The sequence below is a fragment of the Phragmites australis genome, chromosome 21 (genome assembly GCF_958298935.1).
Source record: "Phragmites australis chromosome 21, lpPhrAust1.1, whole genome shotgun sequence".
NCBI classification, from domain to species: Eukaryota; Viridiplantae; Streptophyta; class Magnoliopsida; order Poales; family Poaceae; genus Phragmites; species Phragmites australis.
In genome coordinates this window covers 1,235,998-1,256,995 of record NC_084941.1, presented here as the reverse complement: position 1 = coordinate 1,256,995, position 20,998 = coordinate 1,235,998, and the positions used below count along the sequence as shown (strand labels likewise).

Below are 20,998 nucleotides of genomic sequence, written 5' to 3'. Positions count from 1 at the left end.
ATGTAATATTACTATCTTAAGCTAGCATGATATGTTACCCTCTCCTATCGTAAATACTTATCACTATTGATTTTTCATATTTTTTAACATGTAACTTTGATTATTATTTTTATCAGAATATAGTTATAATATTTAATATTGTGAAAGTATTTTTCAAGATAAATCTACACGTGTAATTTTTAATATTTCTAAACTAAATATTTTGAAAGCTATTAACAATCAAAGTTTTAAAAGTTTAATTAGATATTAGTCAAAGCGACAAGTATTTACAACTGAAGAGAGTATATCTGTCGTAATTCACAGTTAAAACAGCTTTTTGAGAGAGGACGAGCAGCGCAAAGAACAAATTAATTGGGGGGAGTTGGGGGACAGATTGGAACGCATTGCACCTGTGGAATCTATAACATATATTGTCCAGCCAAGATTTACTGTAGCTGCTGTAGCAGTGGGCCCCACATATGTGTATGTATAGATATATGGATACACATATATATACATATATGTATATATACACGTATATATACGTATACATATGCGTATATTTACACATATAATATAATTTTATTTTTGGGAAATTCGAAGAAATATCGAAAGAAATATTAGTTATATTGATAAATCGACTAAAATAATCTAAAATGCAAAGAAAAATATATAAAACTCAAAAAATACGAAACAAATTTTGTTAGTTCTGTATTACTGTTGTCTATGTGCTGAAATTATATGCATGCATAAAAGTACTACTGTTTTTCCTATAATTAAGTGAATATGTTAAATATTGATAAATTCATAACTAAATATTGAGATATCCTAAATTGGTGAACCTAATTTTTTTTATCTTCTTTTGTCATACGCTGTGCAAAAGAAAAAAAGGCGCGACGCCAATCAAACTAGTACCAATCATCCGTAGCGCCATCTTCTCCCGTAGAGGGGTCACAAAGAGCACCCTCCCCGACAGCGTGCCATCGTTGGCTGCGTAGAAAGAGCCATAGTACTCCACGCACGCCTGCAAGACGCGAGTGGTTGGCTGCTTGCTGCGTGCATTAGACGGGACCCGCGAGAATTTAGACGGAGAAGGAAGCGGGAGCAGGACACGAACCTGCTAGATGAATTTGGCGGCGGCGCGGAGCCATGGATGGAGGCTGGCCGGCCGGAGGCGACGCCCAGCAGGGGCGGTGCGGGCTCTCCCACCTTAAAGGTGGTAACGGGTCTGGTTGGGATCAGATGAAACGAGAACGCATCTAATCTGAAACTAAAACATCAAACCTGATCCGATTCTGAAGGTCCGGTATACCGGGTCAAAGACGACCTCCGTCCCGGCGAGAACCCGAGACTCATCGAGAGACCCGAAACTTGTCACAGCTTCGCCTAGATCTGTCGCGCAACCCGTCTTTCCCGATGGCAATGGCGTGCGACGACCTCATGCAGCGGCCTATCTTCCTCGACCTCGCCCCCATGAAGTCTGAAACCCATGACCCCGATCCAACCTAGCCCACTGCCACCTTGGACTGCCCTGCCCGCATGCGTCTCTCTTTCTGGGCTGGGCTTGGGGTGTACTGGGCCAAGACAAGCTGCCCGAGCTGGGGCCCACTATGAATCAGCATTCAATGCATGGTCTGATAAATGGGCCCCGGCTACGCGGTGGGCCATATGTCAGCGGAAGTACGGACGCAGCGCTCTTTTTCTTTTCTTATTATTATTCCCCTCTCGGTTCCGCCGCCTCCTGCTTGGCGAGGTGGCGAGCGGCGGCTCGACTCGGGAGGCGTCGCCGTCGCGGGAGTTCGAGACAGCGGCGGAGAAGGTAGAGGTTTGGCTTCCTCCTCGAATCCCGCATTCCCCTTCTGGCTTTCTCCCAAGTAGTGGTAGCGGACGACGCGCGAATGCGTGCGTGTGGTGAACTCGATTTCGTTTTGGTTCCCGTTCATCCGCGACACTTGGTGTGCGCGCGTGCGCGCGCGCTTGCGAAGTTGCGAGTGTGCGTGCGTGTGTGGGTGCGCTTGCGAGTGTGCGTGCGGCTGCGCGTACGTGCGTGGGTGCGCTTGCGAGTGTGTGTGCAGCTGCGCCCGCTTGCGTGTGCTCGTGCGTGTGTGCACGTGAGGACGCGCCTGTGTTCGCGTGCGTGTGCTTGTGCAAGCAAGCGCGTGTCGGCGTGTGTGCGCCTTGCTTGTCTCATTTCCTGCTCGATCCTCCGGATGTTATGTTCTCAGGGTCCCCCCTCGGGTTGGCTAAAATGATTTGTTCGGCATTGTAGATTGTAGTGATGATCAGGAATTTTTGTAGATGTTGGCAGCATCTTTCCTTGCAGTTTCTGAACCGTAGCTTACACGATGTAGAACTTTCTTATGGTCATTTGATACAGTGGGAAACTACATGGGTGATACAATTGCTGGGCTCAGGGTTCAGCTGTTCAGGCTGTTGATTATACCATGTTGCTTGGTGCAGGGCTCTTGTACAAGGGATATAGGCAAAGCGAATTGCAAAGCCATGGCCACCCGAGAAGAAGCCAAGGCTACTGAATCATCGTCTAGTGTTCCATCTATCACTATTGGGTTGGCTGTGAGTAGCTCCAAGTCCAGCAAGTATGCAGTGAAATGGGCTCTGAAAAACTTTGGTGCCACAGAGAGGACAAGGTTCATGCTTATTCATGTCCGACAAAGGGTTACACTTGTTCCTACCCCGAGTGAGTATGCACCCTTCGTTTCAAATGTACCCATTCTTGTAGTAGTAAAACTAAAACTTGTTGCCATTGTACTTTTGATTGATTCTTTGTAGTGGGCAACTATGTCCCAATTGATCAAGTGAGGGATGACATTGCCAGTGCATACGAAAAGGAAGTTGAACATCAGGCCCAAGATATGCTCCTTATGTACAAGAACATGTGCAATGAGAAGGTATGAGGCTGCTATTCAACACAGCTTTTCTTCTTCTTTCGGAAATTTCACATTCTCAAGTGTACACTGGAGCCTAAGAAAGATAATGAAATAAATTGAATAAGTAGAATGGACGAGAATATTTAGGCGCACCTTTTGCAAAATTAATTTTGTTCAGGATAGTACTTTCAAATATAAAAGCTAAATTTATCAAAACAGGAAGAGCTCTGGCCAGCAATGATACTACAGAATTTTTTAACACCCTGCTTTACAAGTGAGTACTATTTTTTTCTAGAATAACAATTGTATGCATTATCTGATGCCTTGTTATTCAGATTGAAGCTGAAGTATTGGTTGTCAAGGGTGATGATGTGGCAGAAACCATTTCAGGTGTTGTCTCAGCATGCCAAATCCACAAGCTTGTTGTCGGTGTCTCTTCTCAGGGTAATTTTGTGAGGTACTCAAAGCATGCTCCATACTAATTAATCATGAACTACATACATGAAAGCGATGATGATTCGGTGAATTGGCTTAGGAAGTCCAAGGGCACTAGGACGTCCACTCGAATATGCAAATGTGTTCCAAGATTTTGTATGGTGTATGGTGTTTCAAAAGGTGGCTTGTCCATGGTTTATTCTCCTGGATCGGAAGGTGACAACAGCTCTGAAATATTCCAGGTCAACGAGAGTTCTAATAGTGAGCTTCATTCAGATGATAAGTCATCCGTATCAGGTAAAATGCTCTGTAAAATTAACACTGGAAATTTCCATTGTATTGCCAGGATAGCATGATCAATGGTTCCAACTTTGAATTAACACTGGAAATTTCCATTGTATTGCCAGGATAGCATGATGAATGATTCCAACTTTGATTTTATTTGTTCTATTTTACCAACCAGAGTAGTTGTGTGGATCCTCCTTTTACTCTTGAAGCTGATATAGAAAGCATGTCTTCTATGTTTGTGCTCTTGAAGTTTGAAGAACCTAGTTTCTTTTCGTGATCTAAATGGTGTATAATTGGACCTTTGGATTTCAATGAGAAACGTTTGTACTCGTGAAGTTTGGAGCACCTAGTTTCCTTTTCGTGATCTAGTGGTGTATAATTGGCCTTTGGATTTCAATGAGAAGGAATGGAGATCATTCGGTTGAGCCACAAACCAGTCCAAGAAATTTATCATTTTCATCACATGCAGATATTACAGCTTCCAGAATTTCCAGATCCAACTTGTCCAGGGAGAATTTGGACAGTTCATCCTCTGCAGATCATAATCGGCCACGCTCTTTACATGAATACCTCACTGGAAGCACTTTAACATCTATTGTTGAGAAGAATCAAAGTAGCACTCCTTGTGTTAGTGGTCAAAATGCTGGATCTAGTAACTTGCCTATCTCGGACAAAACTCCAACTATAAACATTGCTCTGCAGGAATTGATGCTTTCAGAGGACAAGGTTAGTGATGCAATTTTCTTCACAGAGCACCTTTTATAATTTTACGAGGTTGAACCTTCATGCATGAGAATCCTTGTCAGACCTCTGTATGTCCTGTATTTGTCTTTACTAAAGTAGCATGCAATCACGTTTTGTCAACCTGTACATCATTTACCCTTTTTTCTGGCTTTCCACATTGATCTTTGTAAATTCTTCTAATTCGACAAATATAGCACTTGGACTCTTCACTTATCTGGTCTGTTCAAAATTCTTAACTAGGCAAGCACTCCTTGTGCTAGTGGTCAAATCTCTGGATCTAGTAAGTTGCCCATCTTGGACAAAGCTCCAACTGTAAACAGTGCGCTGAAGGAATTGATGCTTTCAGAGGACAAGGTTAGTGATGCAATTTTGTTCATGGTGTACCTTTTATAATTTTACAGATGCTGCATCTCACTGAAAGATGAGGTTGAAACTTTGTACATGATAATCCTTGTCAGACCTCAATATCTCCAGCATTTAGTTGTATGTACTAAAACCGCTGTGCAATCACATATTGCCAATAGTTGTGCAGTGTTTAGCCTTTTTTGGCTTCCCAAATTGACCTTTTTAATCTTCTTTAATTTGATCAATATAACACTTGAGTTACTTTTTTTAGAACTCTAGGGGAGGGCCCTACTGAATAATTGTATTAATATTGTTGTAAATATGTACAATAGCACTTGAATTACATCACTTATGTGATCTATTTAAACTTCTTAACTAGGCAAGTTAGGGCATGTTTTGCTATAATATATTTCTGAACTTCCAGTAACTTGTTTGTTTCCAACACAGGATGATGTCAATTGCGAGCTTGAAAAGCTCAGGCTTGAACTACGACATATTAAAGGAGTATACAAACTCGTTCAGGATGAATCTACTAGCGCTTCTCAGCAGGTAAGTTTAGAGGCAGTGTTTTTCAATATAAACAGGTAATTGCTTACTTTCCATTTCACATCATCTTACATGTCTTCAACGTATGTTAGATAATTGACTTAGCTGAAAGACGTACTGAAGAGGAAGCTCGGCTGATGGAGGTCCACTCCAGGATCAACAGTGCCATTGAGGCAGCGCGGGAAGAAAGGAAGCATCGGTACACTGTTGAGGCACAGGCCAGACATGTGAGGGACCTTGCAAAAGAAGAAGCTTTTAAAAAGCAGAATTTGCAGTTGAGAGCTTCAAGGGAGGCTGATAATATGCAAAAGCTGCAGAAACTTCTTGAATTGGGAGGCAAGTCATACTCGATATTTACATGGGAAGAGATGGAGTCTGCTACATCATCGTTTTCAGAGGCGCTTAAGATTGGATCGGGATCTAACGGGACAGTATACAAGGGCAATATCTACCAGACGACTGTTGCCATAAAAGTACTCAATTCTGACGACAGCCACATTACCAAACATTTCAAACAGGAGGTATTCCCTTCTTCATTTCAAAGTCGGCAATTAAGTGCCAAGATCATAATAGTATCAGCACTAACATTAAATAATCCAAGCTAAGGCCTGCAAATATGCTCCTATGCTAAGAACCTAACATGTTAGGTCACTGTGCTACATTGAAATCTGCAATCAAGTCCATGCATATACAGTCTCATGTGCCTTCTCTGTTATCTCATGTTGGTTCATGTTATTTCTAGGAAATTCTTATGCGATACACTCTCTTGTGCAGCTTGAGATTTTGGGTAAGATCCGTCACCGCCATTTGCTGTTGCTCCTTGGTGCCTGTCTGGACAGAGCCTGCTTGGTGTACGAGTACATGGAGAATGGCAGCCTTGAGGATCGGCTGCAGTGCAAAGGAGGCACAGCCCCACTCCCATGGTACCACCGTCTCCGCATTGCATGGGAAATAGCATCGGCACTTGTCTACCTCCATAGCTCGAAACCAAAGCCAATTATCCACCGTGACCTCAAGCCCGCAAATATACTCCTTGACAGCAATCTCACTAGCAAAATTGGCGACGCGGGCCTTGCGACACTGCTTCCGTTAAGGGACTTTCCGTCAACACACACAATTCGCAAGGACACAGATCTAGCTGGTACACTGTTTTACATGGACCCAGAGTACCAGAGGACTGGTCAAGTTTCAGCAAAATCTGACACATACGCCTTGGGCATGGTGTTCTTGCAGCTGCTGACTGCAAAGCCACCAGTGGGGTTAGCAGACTTTGTCGAGCGAGCGGTGGAAGAGGATCGCCTTGTTGGCATCCTGGACCAGCAAGCAGGAAAGTGGCCTGTGCAAGAAGCGTATGAGCTAGCTCAGCTTGGCCTAAGTTGTTTAGAAATGCGAAGCAGGGATCGACCTGACCTGAGATCTAAGGTTCTTGTAGCGTTGGAGCGGCTGAACAATATTGCCAGCACCGCCTGTGACTCAGTGTTGCCAGTCCCATCTGCACCACCAAGCCATTTTATCTGCCCTATACTCAAGGTACTTGTTGCATTGCATCATTTCTGTCATACCTAATTGCATCAAGGCCATGTGTAGACGTGTAGTTTATTATCTTCAGGAAAGGGTATTTCTGTCAGATCTATTTTAAAATTTGAAGAATGCTGTGGCGTACTTGATTCAAAATTTAAACTATAGTAAGACATAGGTAGTCCGATATTCAGTTACCAATATTTTCTTGGCTGCATTATTTTGCTTGAAGGATGTGAGGTGAAACTTCTTCTGGTTTGCTCTGCAGAGGTTAATGCAGGATCCATGCATTGCATCTGATGGGTACTCGTATGACCGGGTTGCAATTGAGATGTGGCTGTATGAGAATGATGTGTCACCACTAACAAAATCGCGGCTTCCTAACAAAAACTTGGTGCCCAATCATGCTCTGCTGTGCGCGATTAATAGCTGGAAGGCGGAAGCAGGAGGTGATGGGGCTCACTGACTGAACTAACTGCACATGGATACTGCACTAGAAGCTAATGACGTACAGGTTTGTCTTGATAACCTCCATATACTATAGATACCGTGGAGACGTGGGTTCTCTGTAAGTAGCAGTTTTGCAGCGTCTCCTATATTATATCTACGATAAACTTCTTGTTTGCCCCAAATTAATGCTCTGAATCTGCTGGGTATCCACCAGATCCTTTCCGGGATTTAACTAGGGGGATGCATAGTATCAATCAGATCCTTTATGGGATTTAATTAGCAGGAACAATAGTAATGTGACATTCCATTATATACCTCCAAAACATGGTGAAGCTTCTCCTCTATACCCTCTTACGTTGCTTTTGCAATGGAGCTGGCCCATTCCCAGCTTGTGCGACTGTGTGACAGTTTTTGCTGGTTAAGGGATGCAGATACTTTTGTTCTGGATTAATGCTGCGTGATTGAGAAAATATTGTTCTTAATTCTGAGAATATGCTTGAGCGGATAATTGTGAAATGTTAAACTATCCCACAAGTGTGGTCCATGAAGGGTTCGTTTAGGGATCGATAGTGTATTTGGTTGATTTTTTTTTTGAGAGGGTACAGGGACGCACAGTATCTATGCACATCACACTGACACTATATATATATATATGCGTGTATGTCTATACATATGTTAGGATGAGATTGAAGGTGGGAATGTACTTTGTTTGATTGATGGAGCCTGTGTTTGGGGTTTTTGCCATTGGGCCTTTTGATCTCATTCTTATGGCCCAATGATGCTTGGGCCGAAAGCTGAGACCTCACCTGATCTCGCGCACGTTGCAAGCGTTGCAGCAAGATTCGGATAACAATAGGAAGAGATCATCAAATCCCCTTAGTTAATCCAATCACCACATTGTATTAACCATACCGTGCATGAAAGCGAACCACGAGGTGGATAAGCTTCCACGTCCAGCGCAAGTGGCTTCTGGCCATGTTGCCACGTGCTTACTTAATTTCTTCTGTCCTTGTGGTTCTCAACTTTTTTAAAGTAAAGTCAGGAGGCAGGGTACTCAAATTATAATCATGTGAGTGTATTCTAGCACATATCTACATAAGATTAAATGTCTTATATATGTAGTGTGTACACTTTTTATCATTGAATATATCCACATATAAATATACTATTTCTCTCGAGATTTAATTTTAAAAAATATGAGCACTTGTGTCGTGTTGAACCCATGAGAGCAATTTCCACTATAAACCATAACCAGCTGAGATGTGGTTCTAAAAAATATGAGCACTTGTGTCGTGTTGAACCCATGAGAGCAATTTCCACTATAAACCATAACCAGCTGAGATGTGGTTCTCACCTAACTCCAATGATGATTCAGCCAATCTCTTCACATTCGCTCACCTGACGACTTTGCCAAACTAGCTACGGCTCGTTCCGTCAAAAAAGCCTTTTGGAGAAGGAGAGAAAAAAAGTGGAGTGCGTCCAGTGTTAAAGCGAAGAAAGAAAAAAAAGCGAAAAAGTTTATTTGCGAGTTATACTCTTTGTTTTTCAATACTTGTCACTTTTGACTAAATATGCATACTAAGATATACCAAAGATAGTACAAATTTTAAATGTGAAATAATAAAAATGGTTTTAAAAACTAGCTAAAATATTCTAAAACCTACCGTAAATATGTGGATAAGAGATATTTTGTAGGGATAAAATTGAAGACTATATTAAAAAAAAGTATGGTGACAAGTATTTAAAAATAAATAAAATAATTAAAAGGGACGAGTATTGAAGTGGATTGGAGTGGACGAGGAGGGGAAGCGAGCGGGAATGCCAATGATTGGGGAAGGTGGGTGCTGTCGGGGCATGGCAGGCGCGCGTGGCTCCCTCGTCGACGGTTGGCCCACGCCACGGTCACGACGGTCCGGTCCGACGTGGTTCCCGGCGGGGGCGACGAGGTCCACGTGACCCTGCCCCCGGCCCGGGTCTCCCTCCCGCTTTCCCGCCCAGCTCCGCCTCCACGTGACGCTGTCTGCATGCGGCACCTCTGGCTGCCGGCTCGAGCTCATCCATCGCTCGGCTCAAGCGTGTGATCGGCTGGCTCGCTGCGGCGGTCAGCACCTGCACTGCATGCTCAGGTCTACGGCATGTTCTGTGCGTGAGCAAGCACTCGAAGCCGGCATGCAGCTCGTCTCGGCAGGAGGAGATCGAAGCCATGGAATGATCAGCACAAGCACGCATGGCTCCTTTTTGTGTTGGTAGAAGAAAGGAGATGCTGTAAGAGCGAGCAATCATCAGATGTGGGCCGCGCCGAGACCCAATCATGAACTCATTCGCGATCACGATTGAGGCGATGGTGACGATGAAGATAGCATCAACACAATAGTCCATCTACCACAGTTGCAAAATGGGGAAAGAAAGGGCGATGATATTGTTGAGATGCATAAAAAACATTTTGTTGCATCTTCGACGCCTCATGTGCTTGCCCTAGCCTCCCACCCTTTTCCACCCTTTTTCGACGGTGCTCCTCATCTTAGCACTAGTCCATCGATCATCCTCCACTGCCTGTCTCGTCGCTCCGCTCTTGTCTTTGTTGTTCCGTTAGATCAATCTCCCTTACTAGGATCTCTTAAATCTGGCAACGAAGGAGCCCCTCAAATCAACTTCTCCCCTGACCTATGTCGATATTATTTATTGTCCGATCGATACATCTTATTTTTTGGCGCTTGAAGATTAGGAAGCGTAAAAAAGAAAAGGTGCAGTTGATCGGCAGCTCATGCCCTGCCTGCCCGGTAAGTTGGTGGTCAGCAAATTCATTCCAGAAGTAGCCGAGACGATTCGACGGATTGACACCTTCCGCGGTTTTTTATCGCATATAGGCTATTGCAGCTCCAACTGGGCATATGCAGAAATACAAACTTTTGTGGAAAGAAGCATTGCGCCAAAGTCAAAAAAAAATCCAGATCACTAGGAAGCCGTGCGTGACTCGTCAGGCTCCGCTCCTCTACCCCAGCCGCACGGGCAGATCGACGGACTCGGTTTTCTCTTCGTCGCCATGGTTTGTTCAAACTACAAACTCAGTGATGCAAGGGCCGTCGATCTCGATGTCTACGCATCGTCAAGGTCTTCGCTTCACCAGAATTTTAGCAATTCTGACGAGATTTACGAGCCTCAGTTTGGTCTAAGGCGACACCGAAATCCTGGTCAAGGTTCCGTTTTTTCCGCTGGCTCTCGATCCCGTTCATGTGACGGAGCAAACAGCAGCCACAACATCGTCGAGCGGCACCGGAATTTTGGCGACAGACGCTAACGACCCGATTGCGATGCCCGGGTTCGTACGGTGACAGAACAGCCGCGTGCATGGCCGGAAGAGTAACAGCAGGAGGAGGAGGAGGAGGATCGATGGGCAATCACTGAACCCCGAACTGGGGGACAAGTCAAAAGAGGAGGGAGGGAGCTGCCTGGACCCCCACGAGCAAGTTCAGCTGATGATTGGGCTGCGAGGGTGACGCGCCTGCTCTCACCTCATCGTGATCGCAGGTACTCCGTATATGTTTTTTCTTTTTCTTCTTCTTTTTATGAACTCTGAAGAAGAAAATCGCAGCAATATGGAGTACTCAGCTCAGCGCAGCTCCTCCTACTATTGTAGTAGTTTTTATATTTCCTTCACGCTACATTTTTTTTTATTTCACACTTTCTATATTTTTGAAATATCAGACGTCTGTGTGAATACACCGTTAACAAATTAGGGAATAGGGGGTTTTGAGATGCATGATTCCAGATGCTGGATTTAGATCGAGGCGGCGATTACGGTGTCGATGCCGCAGGCAGTAGGTAGGCAGAGTTGGTGACAAAAAACACGAAAATAGAGTGATTAACGTGATAGACATGGATTCAGCGATGAGAACACCGCCGAAGATAGCTACGGGAGTACAGCCAGGCAAGACGTAAGACATGAGGTTGAAGACTGTGAGCCGTTAGATGCCATCTAACAGCTCACATCCGTCCCCTAATAATAGAATCACCTTTATTTACAAGGAGCTCCTCCTACTATTAATCTCTCTCTCTCCTGCTCTTTAAAAGCAGCAACCTCTCTACCCTTCCTCCTCATTACCATAGCAAGATCGATCCATTGTCTCCTCTCAAAGCACCCTCTTGTGTCACCCGGAGAAAGAAGCCTGCAAGTTCAGAGAAACTATCGATGGAGATGATGGCTAATGCGAGAGACGAGGAACAGTACGGCCACCACAACCATCTCGGTCTCGGTCTTGGGCTCAGCCTCGGCCTGAGCATCGCCACCGCGGCTCCCGTCGAGCCGCCGCCGCAGCAGCGGGCTTTCAACGTCGTGCCCGTCTCCTCCCTCCCCGAGCCGCCGCCGCCGCAGCAGCCGCTGTGCTGGAACGGCGTCGGCGCCGGTCTCTTCTTCTCCCCCTCCTCCGGTGAGCATCTGAGCAGAGCAGAGAGCACTGCTATTATATTAGGATAGGAGGACACATGCATGCATGCGTGTCGTTTTGAGATCGAGATGTGTTCTGACTGAGATCGTGCGTGCGTGCAGGGATGGATCGATCTTTAGAGAGGAAGCAGCAGGCGGCCGCAGCGGGGTGCCACAGCCACGAGATGCCGTTCCTGCGGGGGATCGACGTGAACCGGGCGCCGGCCGGGGAGAGTCGGAGGGGGAGCTGCAGCGAGGACGAGGAGCCCGGCGCGTCGTCGCCCAACAGCACGCTGTCCAGCCTCAGCGGGAAGCGTGGCGCGCCGGCGAGGAGCGGCGGCGGAGGGGACCAGGAGGGCGACCACACCCCGACGGCCTGCGGCGGCAGCGACGACGAGGACAGCGGCGCCGGCGGCGGGTCGCGCAAGAAGCTCCGGCTATCCAAGGACCAGGCCGCCGTCCTCGAGGAGAGCTTCAAGGAGCACAGCACCCTCAACCCCGTACGTACAATCACTCAACTGTCAACTCCTAATCATTCAGAATTCCAACATCGAATTAATCGAGTGTATGCAACGCAAAAATCTCAACAAAAAAAATCTGATCTTTTTTCTTGTATCGTCTCTTGCTCAGAAGCAGAAGGCGGCGCTGGCGAAGCAGCTGAACCTGAAGCCACGTCAGGTCGAGGTCTGGTTCCAGAATCGCAGAGCCAGGTGAATAAATAATCGAATTCTTTAACCATCATTAACCTGACAATTTCTTCTCTTTAATCAACCTTTTCAGGCCAAAGGTTGTTTGCTAATCAATTTAATCAAATTATTCAGGACGAAGCTGAAGCAGACAGAGGTGGACTGCGAGTTCCTGAAGCGCTGCTGCGAGTCCCTGACGGAGGAGAACCGGCGGCTGCAGCGGGAGGTGGCGGAGCTGCGCGCCCTCAAGCTCGTCGCGCCGCACCACTACGCGCGCGCGCTGCCGCCCACCACGCTCACCATGTGCCCCTCCTGCGAGCGCCTCGCCTCCGCCGACGAGGTTGGCCGCGCGGCTCGCTCCGCGCCCACCAGGCCCTGGGGCCCCCTCCCCATGCGGCCCATGTTCGTCGACGGCCCGGCCCGGAGGTCATGACTTGGACGCTCACACAGTGTCGGAATTCGACTCGAATTCAGAGCGTGTGATTCGGAAAAAAGAAAATAGACACGGATGGGTTGCAGTAATAGCCATAGCTGGGTTGGTGGTTTGGTTAGTCACTAATACGGCATGAGATGTGCTTGCTAATTACTAATCAGGGTTTGGTTTCTCTTCTCTTTTGTTTATACCAGCAGTTTAGTTCTATAATCTTGATTTTTTTGGCACTGTTTATTCGGCTCAAAATAGATGATGTCTTGTTTCTTGTACTCATAAGTGATGCAATGGATTTTTGTACTTGGCATACGTGCTCATATGCTTGATTTATCTGTCTGTAGATGTGGGTTGTTGATATGTTTTGCTCGTTTCTGATGCTTGCTCAAGTTCAAGCACATTGCTTAAAGAGGGCATTCTCAAGTCTACAATCATTTCGTTTTTTTTTTATTAAAAACTCTACAACCAGTCGGAATTCCAACATCTAGTCAATCATTGGGTTAGAACGATGTTTATGTTCTAAAAAAAATGTCAGAGGGATTGAGGCTCATTATTATTAGTCAGAAATTGGGTTTGTGTAGTATCGAAGTCTGACGCTAATATGCCTCTTTTCTTTCCCATGTTCTTATCGTTGAAGCATTCTTGACAACAGCTCCAGAAAAAAAGAACCCAACAAGAACGGAGGTGGAACTTGGAAGGTTGATGTCATCCCCAAGAACAGAAGAGGCTGAATTCACTGGTTCCGGTCACACGCACGCAGCGCGGCAAAATTCACATCTGCCCTTGAATAAACAGACAGGCAGTCGGATTGCGCCGTCTGAAATGGGCCGGCAGGCAAAGCTTTCAGAAACTTTTGGTCAAATTTCAGCGATCATGTTCTCTGATTTTCTCCGTATTGTCAAGATGGGATCACTGAGTTCTTAGTTTCTTTATTCTTTTTTGACGAGATGAGATCTTAGTTTCAAAAGGAAAACTCCTGGACCTCACTCTGCTTTGTCGTATGTATTGTCACTCTGGACTCACTGCATGAATTCCACGTAAAAAATTGTAGGTAGGAAATGTCTTTGATTCCAGTAGGATTCTTTTGCACCAAACAGGGTATGATTGCACATGAATTATGCAGAAAACAAAGTTTAGTGCTAGTTCCAGCACTCGTACAACCACTGCTATTAAACTACTCAGCTTAGTAGTAGAAGTAGGTACAGGTGTGCTTGCATGATTATGCGTCAGTGAGGCAACGCAATTTTCCCTAGATTCGGGCGTGCGCCTTCTCACTAGCCCCTGATGGACTAATCTAATCAGCAATCAGTAATCACCCAACATTCCATGTGCTCATGGTCACTAAAAAAAGTTACAAAGCACTCATGCACACGCGTATCCAATCACCTGCCCCGCCGTGCCCTGATCATGTGCCATCGCCGAGGCAGGCAGGGATGCGTGTGAGTGATGACGCATGATTGATCTGAATCAAGTGAGATGAGAGAGAGATGATGGGGTTGAAAGCTGCATGCAAGCAAAGCTGATGGATATGGTCTGGCCTCTGAATTCTGATTAGAAAATGCTGGCCCCGGGACACCTTGCTCCCTCCCTGCTTTTGAGCTCTCTTTGCTGAACCTTTTCTAGCTGAAGTTTTCAAAGCTGAATGGCTAATGATAGTAGGAGCAGTAGTTTACTAATTCAGTTGTGCTGTGTTATGTGTTTGGTAATCATTGTGTTATGTGTTTCCTGCACAAAGTCCCTGCTTAATTTCCCTGCACAAAAGTTCCTAGCTGAAAGGCTGCAGGCTGGTGGTATACTGAATTATAATAGTATACAGGGACAATTTCTGCCTTCTTAATTTCTTAATCTCTCTTTCTTCTTTACAGGCTTTTCTGGAGCACAGTTCAGGCAGAGCAGAAAAAAACTAGGTTGACGCCACACTGTTATTGCGGGAATTATCAAGTGCAGTCCACAACTCCACGTTACTGTTCACTGCAGATGATAAAGTTAGGTGTTGACCGACTCCGATTCTGAAGCTTCATGTTCTAATGCCATAAGTCATCCCGTTTGAAGATTCATGCTGGCTAGCATGTGGCCTGATTTTGGTGCGATACTCTGAACAATCGTTATTGCTTGTCGTCGATGTAAACTGGTCACTGCTCTAGTATTCGGTGACACTTGAAGGAAGCTGCAGTTTTGCAGGGATGTTGAGTTGTTGACCACCAACCTCTCTTCCCCTCCTTGTTAGTTTGTCTTCAGGAAATTCAGACTAAATTGTTATGTTCAGAGTACTCAGATTCAGACTAGATTGAACGAACGTTTGAGAAAATTTTGGATTGAAACTTCTGTGTTCAGGGTATTTTTCAGAGTTCTGAGATTGTTTGAAGGCGTGGGGAGTGTAGTGTTAACAGCTCCGAAACCACATGAAGGCGGATCCAAAGGAAGGGATTTTTCATAAATTTCTTGCTTTGCATAATGCCAATTCCTCAGTGATTCAAACATAAAACGAGGTACGTATGTAGCCTTTTTAGTGGTTAACTTGTCGTTGTTAGAGTTTCAGAAAATTGCAGAGGAACTTGTAAGGTCACACCATTCTCTCATTGCACTTCAAGCAAAGTGAATGAAACCGACAAAAAATTGTCAGTGTAATCATACACGCCCAATTTTGATTTACATAGCAACGGTTTATTAATATTTGAAACTCCAACAGCAACAAGTTAACCACTAAATACATGACAAGTTAACCCTTGAGGCACGGTTAGCCCATTTAGACACGAAATATTTGGGGAAGGGGGTGGGGAATCAAAACCAATCAGGAAAAAAATTCAAAGAATCAGAAAAAATTGAAAAATATATATGAAAGACATGTAACTGGAACTAAATAATAAGCTTTATTAATATTTTGGATTTTCCCTTATATTTGTTACCTCGTTGCCAGAGAGCCATGCAATGGCCTGGAGCCCTGGAGCTTGCGTTGCCAGCTGCTTGCAAAAGCCTAACAGTGCTATGTGTTCTTCTGAACTTTCTGCATTGTGCAGGCTGTTGTTTGTGACGCGGAGGCACACCGGACAACAGCCTCGGTTCTTCAGGTGGTGGTTTCTGACAATGTTCGAATTGGTCCTCAGGCGTAGCGGCAGCATATGCTACGGTTTTTGCTTCTTCTCAAGGACGCATGCATGCAGATACACGTACACGGAGCTCGCCGCGGGGGAGGCCGCGCGCGTGCTGCCGCGGTGCGGCCACGCGTTCCTCGTCGAGTGCGTCGACATGCGGCTGCGCTCGCACTCCACCTGCCCGCTCTGCCGGTGCGCGGTGGTCGGCGAGGAGGTGTCGGCAGTGCGGTCACCGGAGGCCGATCCGGAGTCCCCCAGCTTCCCCACCAACGTGCTCTTTCTTCGGCTCCCAGGACGCCGTCAGCACCGGCGGCGCCGCTGCGCCGACACTACCACCGCAGCCGGCACCTTAGCCGTGCCATGCCGAGGCCTCAGCCTAGGCGTCCGGCTTATCGTGCCGGCCCGAAACTACCGTGCCTCTCGTGCCAGCCCATTTGGCCAGTCCACTAGGCCAGCTTTAAGTGCAGGAGACGTAGCTTACTCCCACATGGGTATGGCCTCCCGGTAGCACCGCAGCAGCAGCATGTGGGCAGGGCCGCGTGCGCGTCGGGCCTGGCACGCGTGCCTTGCAGGCCTGCTGTTGCGGAGTTTTTTTAGTTTTATATTTTCTAACATTAACATTTAAACAAATAGATCCCTGATGAAAAGATTTATAAGAATAGACATTATCATCCTCTCAGTCCCTTACTACCACTTGAGAGGGCGGTAAGCATCAATGGTACCATAGCAGCGCCTTACCATCTTCTGATGAGACTTTCCCCTATGTGAACAATATTGCACTAGAAATACTATTCATAGCTCTATTTTTCTTCTCTCATCTTTTCTATACGAAAACAGTGGTATTATGTTGCTTCAAAAATTCTAGAACTTTTTATACGTATTTCATAATCTATGCGTAACCTATTTTAATTAGATTCACCACAAGCCTGTGTAGAATTTAAACTAAAATTCTCAAAAATAACTAATTTTATAACTTTTAACAATTGCTAGGGTCTCAAATAATTTTTCAAAAACTAGAAAAATTCACTAATATTCTTCTTATGTGATAGACTAATTTCTAAAATTATTTTCATCCTTAGGTTATATGGTAAAAAAGTGAGTTCCTTTGTAATGTTCTATTTATATGCTTTTATTATTTCATGTGATATTCTTCTTTTTATTCAATTTTAATTCAAATATATACACCCCTTGACTACGCTAAAAGTACTATTTATACATCTATTTTTTCCTCCCATCTTATCTGTACAAAACAGAGAACTTCTATTGCTCCAAAAACCTGATAAAATCCACTAATATTCTTCTTATGTGATGAACTAATTTCTAAAATTATTTCAATTTTGTGAATTTGGCTATTACGTTCTCCACTGACCAGATGCGTCACAGAGCAGCTGGCCACACAACTTAGCTTTAAGCATATAATGACAATACCCTACTACCAGTAGAGCATCTCTGTTGTAACTCACACTTTAGACACGAAGTGACCACACGACAAAGCTTTAGACATGAAATGAATACACTCTATAGTGCATCAGGCTTTAAACACGAAGTGTCCATACGACTAAGCTTTAACCATGAAATGACAATATATCTGTCCTGACTCAGGCTTTAGACACGAAAGTAACCACACGATAAAGCTTTAATCATAAATTAAATGTCAACACATCTATCTGGACTAAGGCTTCAGATACGAAGTGATCACACGATAGAGCTTTATGTATAAAATAACAATTCAAGGGTTCATTTGCTGGAAAACGGTAGTAATAAGTACCAGCTGCCTCTGTCTTTTGAGAGCTACCTCAACACATGCATTTGCTTTTATAGACTCAAGCACCTAATTCCACAGGAAGGTTGCTATTGGATATAGGTTTACTTCACTCATTTGTAAACATCTCAGAGTGGTCTAAAGATAAGAATTATTGGACTATTGGAGATGGGTTTACTTCACTCGTTTGTATAACTATTCCTTTTCTAGTAATGACTACTATCCCATATATGTCATGGTATGAAATTCTTTGGACTACAAGATCAAACCAAATAGTAGAACATAGTCTCATAATAAACGTTCAACAAATTGAGATTGCTTTAGCAAACGATTTTTATCTTCCATTTGAACTCATTTCCCTAATTCTTCTAGTTTCTTTTATGGGCCAAAAGCGTCAGTACCCTTGCTTTTTTTTATTGAAGCCATCGACTTGGGCCTACTTTGCAATGGACAGTTCATGGCATCAAGTCAGAGAGTTTGACTAGAAACTGGACTATTTTACCCTTGTATGACTATAAATAGCCAACCGATGATGGGAACATGCTTGCAAAACAGAAGAGAAGCGACAGAGAGAGAGAGAGAATGGTAGAGACGAGTGCTTCCAGCGGATGCAAGGGCTCTACGTATTTGGGCTTGTCCAGATTGTGTTGCGATTGCAAGAGCAAGAGCAAATATGCAAGATGGAGGGCTAGAACTCCAGTCAACTATGATAGGGTGTTCCTCAGATGCTATGCTAGCGTGAGTTTTGTTTCTATGTGCAACATCAGTTGGATTTTGAAGGTTATTATTGTTTTTTCCATGAGTTGTAGAAATGCAACATTTTCATGTGGGAGGATGTGTTGGAGGACAACAGAAGCCACACTGTTGAGAAAGTGATGAACCAGAATGCAGATGTATGGTACAAAGTAGAATCTTTACATAACATGAGGTTGTAACTGGCTGCTCTGAAGAAAGTGCCCATGAAGATGAATGAAATGGAAAAGAGTTTGAACCACCTTAAGATAATGGTGTTTGTGCTTATACTTTGTATGGTCTAGATGATGGCTAGGATGCAAAGCTTCCCGGATGTAACATGCAATGTAATGTTAAATCTTGATGCAAATGAGAAATAAATGGAACTAACTAGTACTTCAATATCTCAAGTCAGAGAGAAGATGGGAGGGGAAAATAGAGTTATGAACAATACTTCTGGCGCAGTCAAGGGGTGTATATATTTGAATTTAAATTGAATAAAAAGAAGAATATCACATGAAATGATAAAAATACATATAAATAGAGTATTACAAAGTAACTCACATATAACCTAGGGCTAAAAATAATTTTAAAAATTAGTCCATCACATAAGAAGAATATTAGTGAATTTTTTTTTCAGATTTTTGGAAATTTATTTGATGCCTTAACAATTATTAAAAGTTATAAAAATAGCCCTTTTGAGAATTTTAGTTTAAATTATACACATGCTTTTTGAATGGATCCAATTAAATTGGGTTTTACATGGATTATAAAACACGTACAATTTTTTTTAGGATTTTTGAAGTAACAGAAGAACATTGTTTTGTACAGAGAAGATGAGAGGGGAAAAATAGAGCTGTGAACAATACTTTTGGTGCAGTATTGTTCATACATAACCACCCTATTAGAGTGCCTTCACCGTGCTCGGCACGGTGGTTAACGGGTCGTGTCGTGGGGCGAGGGCGCGGCACGTGGGCCTGCACAATACAACCCATTTAACTAAGTGGACCTGTCAGGCCATGCCTAGCTGGGCCCATACTGGGCTGGCCCAATAGGCCCATTTGGACAAGTTTGATGGCTACCATGCCTTGTAAAAAGTTCCAGTGAATCCATCTAGACCCGTTCTAGCATAGGGCCTGAACGAAATTTTTCCCTCTCCTTCCGTTCATTTTTTGAGAAAACGAGTGTTGGAATCTCCAGCCTTCAGACAAGTAATTCCAGAAGCTTGCCTTGTCCTAGCCTTTTCCACCACCGAAAGTCCTAGCACTTGAAGTTTGAGGTTTTTCGTTAAAGGTTGTTCATCCGAGTCAGAGTCCTACTCTCTTGTGCAATATCTAATTTCAGGATAACCTCATTTGCAAGGCTAAGATGGAGTTGTGTATTACTTATGATGATTTTGCTCCAAGTCCTCAGTGCCTTTGCAGTCGCACGGAGGCAGGCTTCTACTCTTCTCATGGGATTTGTATGTTGTTTCTGCGAATCCCATGCAGATTGAACCACCTCTAGAAATCCTAGAATTTGTGTCCAAAAGTTTTCAAAGCGAAAGGATGAGGGCCATCTTGGTCCATTTTCACTAGCCAAGAGGAGGGGGCAGTGATTAGACATGGAGGAGGAGAGGTCTTGCAGAAGGTGCGATGAGAAGACGATATCCCATTCTTGGTTGCAGAAGAAGCGATCCAGCATGACTAAAGTTGGCACTACCCTTTCATTGCTCCAAATATATTTTCTATTTTGTAGGACTATTTCTCTCAGGTCACAATTGTTTAGGATTACGCGAAACTGACCCACCAATTGCTTGTTTAAATTATTGTTGCTCTTATCTTGAGCCTCAAATATTAGATTGAAATGTCCTAGGATAATCCATGGTGACCCATTTGCAGGATTGAGCCCTGAAATCTCTTGCAGGGGATTGCTTATGACTGTCATCAGAAGGACCATATACTACAGAGAGGAGGAAGACATGGTTGCTTTTCTTAAGCTTGACTGAGGCAGATAGGCAATATTCTTCAAGCATCGAGTTGGTTAAATCAACTACAGACTCATCCCAAAGAATCAGAATACCTCCCTTGACATCAACAGCAGGTAATTGGATGTTATTAGCCAGCCTCACACCTGAGATTTGATACATCCACTGACGAGAGAAGTTTGCAACTTTGGTTTCTCGAAGACAAACAATAGTACAACATGATGATTCTAGCATTCCATGGATGGTGCCACGTCTGGCACCTTCATTTAAGCCACAAACATCTCAACTGGCAATTCCAATTGATTGATCATTCTTTGCATAATAGTTCAAACATCGGATGACAGAATAGTGAGATGTTTAGGTGTTCCCTCCCCAAACACAGGATCCAAACAAAAACAACAGGAGGCCTAACCAACAACACTACTGCTATTGATGTTGCATTATAGAGATGAAGACCTATCATTGGAGGACTTAAGTGACAAAGAAGCAATGAACCTACTATGCATCGCTAGCCTCCAAACTTACTAGTGCTTCAACCACTGGCTCTGTAGTAGCATCAAGGCAGCAGATGGCGTTCAAAGCTTTGGTGACTTTCACAGGCAGCGCCCCCTTGTACATGTTGTGGTACTCCTCCACCGGATTATATGGTGCCGGTCGTTCAATGCTACATAAATCGAGGAGCCAAGCGACAAGCTCTTCGGCCATGTGCGCAACCGG

At 44.3% G+C, this 20,998-nt stretch overlaps 3 protein-coding genes across 5 annotated transcripts in view; 2 read left to right on the top strand and 1 right to left on the bottom strand.

The window, feature by feature from the left end:
- Window positions 1-20,998, bottom strand: part of LOC133902942 (ethylene-responsive transcription factor ERF038-like) — a 99,905-nt gene that overhangs the window by 59,384 nt on the left and 19,523 nt on the right. The gene's annotated exons all lie outside the window — the stretch shown is intronic.
- On the top strand, window positions 1,625-7,793 carry LOC133902954 (U-box domain-containing protein 52-like). 3 transcript variants are annotated; one of them, XM_062344282.1, is made up of 11 exons: window positions 1,625-1,798; window positions 2,440-2,677; window positions 2,770-2,888; window positions 3,203-3,324; window positions 3,403-3,599; window positions 4,060-4,316; window positions 4,575-4,688; window positions 5,127-5,228; window positions 5,318-5,746; window positions 6,000-6,755; window positions 7,012-7,793. In XM_062344282.1, exons 2-11 carry the CDS (start codon window positions 2,482-2,484, stop codon window positions 7,207-7,209), a joined length of 2,490 nt encoding a protein of 829 aa, XP_062200266.1. In that variant the 5' UTR covers window positions 1,625-1,798; window positions 2,440-2,481; the 3' UTR covers window positions 7,210-7,793. The 3 variants fall into 3 exon arrangements, with proteins under 3 accessions (XP_062200266.1, XP_062200267.1, XP_062200268.1); XM_062344283.1 differs by having other exon boundaries at window positions 1,625-1,804; XM_062344284.1 differs by lacking the exon at window positions 1,625-1,798 and having other exon boundaries at window positions 2,656-2,677; window positions 3,258-3,324.
- LOC133904017 (homeobox-leucine zipper protein HOX1-like) lies at window positions 11,244-13,041 on the top strand. Its single transcript, XM_062345505.1, has 4 exons — window positions 11,244-11,620; window positions 11,740-12,116; window positions 12,247-12,326; window positions 12,438-13,041. Exons 1-4 carry the CDS (start codon window positions 11,383-11,385, stop codon window positions 12,733-12,735), a joined length of 993 nt encoding a protein of 330 aa, XP_062201489.1. The 5' UTR covers window positions 11,244-11,382; the 3' UTR covers window positions 12,736-13,041.

What these genes read in the sequence shown, in the direction of transcription:
- LOC133902954 (XM_062344282.1), top strand. Translation starts at nt 2,482, where the DNA reads ATGGCCACCCGAGAAGAAGCCAAGGCTACTGAATCATCGTCTAGTGTT. An exon ending in TACACTTGTTCCTACCCCGA is followed by an intron (nt 2,678 to 2,769) that starts GTGAGTATGCAC and finishes GATTCTTTGTAG; the next exon opens with TGGGCAACTATGTCCCAATT. An exon ending in TCTCAGGGTAATTTTGTGAG is followed by an intron (nt 3,325 to 3,402) that starts GTACTCAAAGCA and finishes GAATTGGCTTAG; the next exon opens with GAAGTCCAAGGGCACTAGGA.
- LOC133904017 (XM_062345505.1), top strand. Translation starts at nt 11,383, where the DNA reads ATGGAGATGATGGCTAATGCGAGAGACGAGGAACAGTACGGCCACCAC. An exon ending in CTTCTTCTCCCCCTCCTCCG is followed by an intron (nt 11,621 to 11,739) that starts GTGAGCATCTGA and finishes GCGTGCGTGCAG; the next exon opens with GGATGGATCGATCTTTAGAG. An exon ending in AGCACAGCACCCTCAACCCC is followed by an intron (nt 12,117 to 12,246) that starts GTACGTACAATC and finishes TCTCTTGCTCAG; the next exon opens with AAGCAGAAGGCGGCGCTGGC.